A 7,225-nucleotide genomic window follows, 5' to 3' on the forward strand; every position below is an offset into this window, starting at 1 on the left:
AATGCCTACAATGAAAAAATAAAATACCAATATAAGTATTTCAACCAGAGTTATGCAGTATATAGCAAAAGAATCGGTTAAAAGATTCGAATGTGCCTCTGGGCAAAAGAAATATGGATGGTCCAGCTGTAGGGGAGCTGCAATTTTTTATAATAAGCCCTATGGAACCACATATCTTACTCTTAACAAATGATTCCCATTTTATTGGTGTAAGGTCGGCACTGGGCATCAATATTTTTAAGTGGTTTTAATGTGCAGGTGGCTTTATAGATGGAGGTCTAGCTTAGGTAAAAATGAAAGGTTTTTTAAATAAATCAATTCCCTGGAGTTAGACTTGGATATTCTATAGGAGTAGATAGTTAGGGGAAACTTGTAAGTTACCTTTGAAGGAATTGCCTTAGTAGGAAGATTGCATCTGAATGCAGAGTCCAATCAATAAGTGTGTCCTGTGCCCATACATGTGAAAAGTCTGAGCCCAGCACTAAGGGCAAACAACGATGATGATGATACACACTCTGCCCTGCCAGGCTGACACTCTTAAACAAGATGAGACATATTCAGAAAGAGCCACAGCACTTCTTGATAGGGAGGCATGCCTTAACAGGTGTGCTGATAGAGGGTTCTGTGATAATTGAGAGGGGAAAAGATCAATACCTATTTCTCGGAGAATTCAGAAAGTTTCCCGCCAGACAGTAACCTTTTGTCAGTAATATTAAACAGTGTAAGTAACATCGAAATATGTTGAAGTGGGGGAAGAGAGAGATGACAATAGAGGAAGAACTTGCACAAGAACATTGTTAGCAAAGGTACTAACTTGGGAAAACAGACTGACAAGTGTGGATCCTCAGTAATAAAACTTGACACACAATTAGATTAATGGGGCAGGAGGAGGGGTAACAGCTGGGTTAAAACCAACTAAAAAATCCCCTTTTAATTTTTCCATAAGGATCAACCTTATGGATCAACATACAATTTGACAACATTGTCAATTTTCCAAATTTTACGTTAGGAATTTGTATGGTAAGATTTTGCTAATATTTTAACAGTATACCTAAATGATATTTGACCATGACTGATATGCCTCTCTCTTTGAATATTTTAGATGCTGGTTGAGAAAAACATGGCCCTTGCCTTTAAGAAAAATGGTCTAAAATATCTTAAGGTCATACTGAAAAAGAACTTATTTGAAAAGGGATTTTTTCCTTCCATGACGCAGACTTAATTAAGTGATGCTATAAATTCCTGCTCACACGTGTGCTTCATTTTCAGAGAACAGATTTGGAAATGAAGAGCCTTCTAGGCCCGGAAGCACTCTGGCAGCATTCTCCGGGAGTCACACTTGGGAAGAGCCTCTCCTAGGGGCTCAGTCTGAGTCCTGCTGCCAAGTACTCAAGGCCTGGCAGACCTCAGGAGCTCATGGTCCCCCCTGTCCTACAGTGAAGAAAATATCACTATTGGGCCTAAATGTGATTTTAAGGAAACCTGTTGAGACCCCCTTCTCTTCCTTTGCTTCCAATCCTCGTATGTGATCAACCACCAGTGGACATTAATATTTCTTTGGGACTTAAATTTTTTCACATGGAGAGACAGAAAAGGAATAAAAGTTAATCCAGATGTTCCCAAACTTGGGGGAAAATTAGTATCACCTGGAAGAATGTTTGTAAAATGTAGATTGTTGAGCCCCTTTCTGACTCCACTGAGAATCAGAATCTCTGTGGCCGCATGGGGCTGGGAGGAGAGCAGCGACTTATATTGAAATATAATCAAGCTCCCCAGCTGACTCAGATATCACCTGCTCAGCACCTAGCCTCAGAATATTTGAAAACCACAATTCCTCCCACGTACACACTAGGAAACCAAGGCAAAAGGCTTTCGGGGCGTGCCCTAAGCTTCCTTGTTTTGCAACAGCACCTTGAAATATTTTTTAAACTTTTTTTAAATAAAGGAGAAATAAAAATCTGATGGAGAAAGAGCTAGTAAAAATTTGAGTGAAAAGTAAACTTGAAGATGAGGCTACTAAAGCAGGGATAAGAGATGTAAACAGAAGCGACCTGTGTATCGGTTCCGCGCAGAGCTGAGTTTCTCCAGATCAGAACTTCTCAAAGGAAGTGGTTTGGTTTGGTTTTGGTTTTGATTAAAGCCTTGGCGCCCTCTAGCGGGTAAACGGAGTAGACCAGAGACTACCGTGAAGCGTGTTCTCCGGAACTGTGTTCCCGCTTGGGAATCAAGATTGTTTCCGTTTCCCTTCATATGTTTTGGGTACCGCGGTTTCTTTTTCACTATGCCTTTTCTATCACCTCTGCTTTCAAGGCACAAACTCTTTATCTCTGTAAGTAAAGTCACGAGCTCTGCAAGAGTGAGGACAGTTACGCGTAAGATACTTTTGTTTCAGTTTAGTCCCGGACAGTGAGGAAAACATTTCAAATTTCTTAAGTTTATCCTAAGAAATGTACATTTTACACCAGAGCGGTTGATCTGATATTTAAATAAACTTCAATTTAAGAAGTAATTCAAATGGTTTATATTGGTTCCCGTTGCCCAAAGGAACTTAAAAGATTCCTTAGAATTTACTTCCACTGGTCTGGAAAAAAAAAAAAAAATCACCGGTTAAGAGTTCTGATTATAATAGTAGTGGAAATGGGGGGGCTTGTGGCCAAAAAACAGCCTTATGAAATCCTCTATTCCAACTGCATCAAGGTAGAGTGTGGTTGCATATGAGTAAACAATCTGTTGAAGAGCTCTGGGCTGAGAGCTAAACATCTAATGTCTGTAAAGTCGGCACACCAATTACATGCTCTGCTTCGCTTCAGTTCTCAGAATACACCAAAGCAGAGGGCAACACATGAACTCAGAGATTTGTTATGTGAAGACGCTTTGAAAATCCTGACAGTCACAGACACCAATTAAAGGGGTCAGCTAATTAATAAGGGGAAGTGGAGCTGGCGTTTGTGTATTCAGGAAGAGCCCTCATCTGATTTAAGGTCTGGGCAGGAAAAAAGAGGCCACTATCATTGCTTTTAAAAAGAAAAATGGGGGCTTCGCTGGTGGCGCAGTGGTTGAGAGTCCGCCTGCCGATGCAGGGAACACGGGTTCTTGCCCCGGTCCGGGAAGATCCCACATGCTGCGGAGCGGCTGGGCCCGTGAGCCATGGCCGCTGAGCCTGCGCGTCCGGAGCCTGTGCTCCGCAACGGGAGAGGCCACAACGGTGAGAGGCCCGCGTACCGCAAAAAAAGAAAAGAAAAGAAAAATTGGCAGAAGATTGTGCATTTGGGAGTGAGAAAGAAAAAATTCTAATAGTTATGTTTGAGAATAAGAAAGGAAAAGCGATCGCAAATCAAAGCCGACTTTCTCCAGCAACATAGGAAAATAAAGGGTTACGACCATTTCCTTTTGAAGCTGAAGAGGAAAAGGGAAATTGGCCGCTGGGCTCTTCCTGCCGCGCACCTCTCCCCGCTCCCCCGCGGCGGGCGCGGCGAAGTTCAGCACCTCGGAAAGCGCCCCCTCTCACGGAGCGGGGGTTACGCAGGCTCCCTGGGAGCCCGCGGCCTCGGTTTGGCGGGTGGGGATGCAACTCGCGGGAACGCTGCTGGCAATTCCCTGGGAGCTGACAACAGCGGAGAGACGGAGACGCGAAGCCGCGAGGGCAGCATCGAAAGCCCTGCAGAGAGTCAGAGCGAGGTAGACAGAACTCTGTTCAGAAGCCTCGTCCACGCAACTGCCGAGGAAACCGACAAAGGTATTTGAAAGAGAAGGAGAGGGCCCCCAATAGCGGCCTTGAGCGGCAGGGCGGGTATGCGCTAGTGACCAAGTGACAGCGGGAAACGCAGGGGGCAAAGTCTGACTCTTACAGTAGGGACCCGGAGACTGCCACCTTGGCCGGAGAACCTCTAGACGCCGACCGCTCGCCTTAGAGGCTGTGCTCCTAGGCTCTCGAATTCCCCTTCAGAACAGACGCTCCGCGCAACTCCCGCGCCCAAGGCCAAGCTCCGCTCGCCGGGGACGCGCCTGGCGCCCTGGTCCTAGGCGCTCTCTTCCGCGTCTGCTTTGAAAACCCCCAGGCACGCCGGAACCCCGGGAGAGCTGGACTCCCTTAAGGCTTATCTCCCAAAACCTGACCTAGAGGCACCTGCGCAGGCAGGTGGCCGCTGCAGCCGCGAAAGCCACCATGAATAAGGTGGCTGGCGGGGACGAGCTCGCAGAACTCTTCAGTCTGATGCCGGACCTTCTGCAGGCGACCAACACTAGCGGCAACGCGTCACTGCAGCTCCAGGACTTGTCGTGGGAGCTGGGGCTAGAGTTGCCAGCCGGCGCGGCGCCAGGGCATCACCCGGGCGGCGGCGGGGCAGAGAGCGCGGACACCCAGGCACGGGTGAGGATCCTCATCAGCGTGGTGCACTGGGCGGTTTGCGCGTTGGGGCTGACGGACAACCTCCTGGTGCTCTACCTGATGAAGAGTAAGCGGGGCTGGCGCAAGTCCTCCATCAACCTCTTCGTCACCAAGCTGGTGCTGACGGACATGCAGTTCGTGCTCACCCTGCCCTTCTGAGCTGTGGAAAACTCCCTCGACTTCAGATGGCCTTTTGGCAAGGCCACGTGGAAGATCGTATCCACAGTGACGTCCATGAACGTGTACGCCAGCGTCTTCCTTCTCACCTCCACGAGCGTGGCGCGCTGCCACTCGGTGGCCTTGGCTCCTAAGAGCCACCGGACCCGAGGGCACGGCGGGGGTGACTGCTGCGGCCGGAGCCTGGGGGACGGCTGCCGCTTCTCGGCCAAAGCACTGCGCGTGTTGATCTGCGCTGGCCTCGCTGCCCAAAGCCATCTTCTCCACCACGATCAAGGTGATGGGCGAGGAGTTGTGCCTGGTGCACTTCCCGGACAAGTTGCTAGGCCGCGACAGGCAGTCCTAGCTGGGCCTCTACCACTTGCAGAAGGTGCTGCTGGGCTTCTTGCCGCCGCTGGGCATCATCAGCCTGTGCTATCTGCTGCTGGTGCGCTTCATCTCCGACCACCGCGTGGCAGGGACCGAAGTAGGAGCCTCAGCAGCCGGGGGAGGCCTGGCCAGAGCCAGCGCCCGGAGACGCTCCAAGGCCACCAAATCAGTGACCGTCGTGGTCCTATCCTTCTTCCTGTGCTGGTTGCCTAATCAGGCACTCACCACCTGGAACATCCTCATCAAGTTCAACGCGGTGTCCTTCAGCCAGGAGTACTTCCTGTGCCAGGTATACGCGCTCCCGGTGAGCGTGTGCCTGGCGCACTCCAGCAGCTGCCTCAAGCCCATCCTCTACTGCCTCGTGCGCCGCGAGTTCCGCAATGCGCTCGAGAATCTACTGCGGCGCCTCGCGTCGCCTTCTCTCACTAGCAATGCGCCCTTTCTCCGCCGCCACCAAGCCAGAGCCCGAGGACCAGACCGGCAGGCCCTGGCGCCTCTCCACCAGGCCGCGGAGCCAGACACGCTCTACTCTCCGCCCGGCGTGGTGGTCTACAGCGAGGGGCGCTACGACCTGCTGCCCAGCAGCTCCGCCTACTGACGCAGGCTGAGGCCCGGAGTACGCAGGAACTGCCAAGTGGCCTTCCCTCGGCGGAAAAGAGTAGAGCGGATTAGAGAATGCTGGGGGCCCCCGGATCAAGAGGTAGGAGGGACGAGGAGAGAGAGAAACACAAAAGAGCAGCCTACGAAGTGGCCAGGGGACCTTCTCCGGAGAGGGGAGGCTGCGAACCCAGGTGGAGAGAGGAAGGTGGCAAAGTGGCCGAGACCAGCCTCAATGGACCAAGCCACCAGCCTCCGTCCCCCTTGTCTCCACACACACCCCTTCCTCTCCTTATGCTGTCAGCGCTGGGCTGTGTGGGGCGCCCAGAAGCCGAGAAAGGCAATCAGGAATGTAAAGCAGTTCGGGGACAAGGAAGAGGGCCTCAGCCAAGTGGTGCGCAGACAACTGAGCGCACTTATTCCAGCGACTACCCACCCCCGCCCCAGCTCTTGAAAGGGTCCTCAAGGTGCATCCAGTCGGGTAAGCCACTCACAAAACCTTTGCACCTTGGCTCCGGGACCGCCCAGGCGCGAAGGCCTGATTTGCTGCTTGGCTGGGCGGAGAGCCTAGAGTACGGGACCAAGAAACTTCTTCGGAGTTAGAAGGAACGAGTGACAATCTGGGTCCGCCCTCAGGAGAAATGCACCGCGAGAGAGCCACCTCCCGTGGCGCGTATGGTTTGTCACTTGGGATGGGGAGAGCGGACACACACGGAGCCCGACTGAGACCCTGCATGGCCTCTGCGCTCATAGGTCGCCGAGACCAAAACCCTCCGGCGTGCGTGCGAGAGCCCCTTCGCGGCGGAGTGGAGTCTCTGCGGGAGGGAGCGGACGCAGTGTAGTTCGAGGGGCTGAATAGAGAGACCTCTTCAGGCTACGACCCCTAAAGGAGAAAGGGGGCTCTCTGGGTCCCCCAGCAGCGACTGCGCGGCGCGCTGGAAGCTGGGCGTCTGGGTTCCCGAGAGCCGTGTGGGAACCTGGAGACACTCCTTGCGTTCGGGTCTGCGCGCTGCAAGTGAGCTGTGCCCAGGAGCAACTTGAACAGGTCTGAGTAGACAGGCTACTGGGACTGGGGACTCCCCTGCAGCCTCTCCCCCTTCACTCTTTGGCAATCGGAATGCCGGTTTGATTGAGGCTCTGGGCCAGCAAGTAGGGGGATCGTTCGGCCGCGTTTTTCGTTGGCTTAGATGGAAGATTAAGAGATGCTGTAGAAATGTGGTTCCTGAAACCCAAATTCCTGGAAGCTGGCATCTGATCTTTCAAGGGGGAGTTGTGGGGTGGGAAGGGGAATGGGAGACTCCGGTAAAATCTGTCCTAAAGGGAAAAGAGTACCGAGAGTCTGTTTTGAGGGGATCGCCAGGATTTCAGGTGTGGGGTTTCTTATTGTTCATAACATTGAGGAGAGAAGGCAGGGAGTCAGAATTCCCACAGGACTCTACCTTAACCAAGTTCCATTCATTCTAAGGAGTGGTCAGCACGTTGACATGCGTGACGAATTCTTCCTTAAGCCCCAGTGTATGGGACCATCTGAAGGGTGACACGTTTCTCATAACAATTCCGTTCCGGTCACGGCACAGTAGTCCTTTCCTGAGGCTGCTCAGAGTGGGGATCGAACGATCTACCCATCCAGCTGCCAGTTTTGACCGAGGTGCTACGGTTGTTCTCTTTGGCGACCTAGTTTGGGATCAAAACACA

The 7,225-nt window shown here is 52.0% G+C and overlaps 1 protein-coding gene across 1 annotated transcript; it reads left to right on the plus strand.

The window, feature by feature from the left end:
- Positions 1 to 4,086: 4,086 nt before the first annotated feature.
- On the plus strand, positions 4,087 to 5,531 carry RXFP3 (relaxin family peptide receptor 3; the record flags this gene model as incomplete). The annotated part of the gene is given in 6 exon segments (XM_079918193.1): positions 4,087 to 4,543; positions 4,547 to 4,794; positions 4,796 to 4,907; positions 4,911 to 5,363; positions 5,365 to 5,407; positions 5,410 to 5,531. Coding segments are annotated over 6 exon segments (1,356 nt in total). The 5' UTR covers positions 4,087 to 4,165.
- Positions 5,532 to 7,225: the final 1,694 nt, after the last annotated feature.

Source organism: Stenella coeruleoalba, assembly GCF_951394435.1.
Source record: "Stenella coeruleoalba genome assembly, chromosome: 3".
NCBI lineage: Eukaryota > Metazoa > Chordata > Mammalia > Artiodactyla > Delphinidae > Stenella > Stenella coeruleoalba.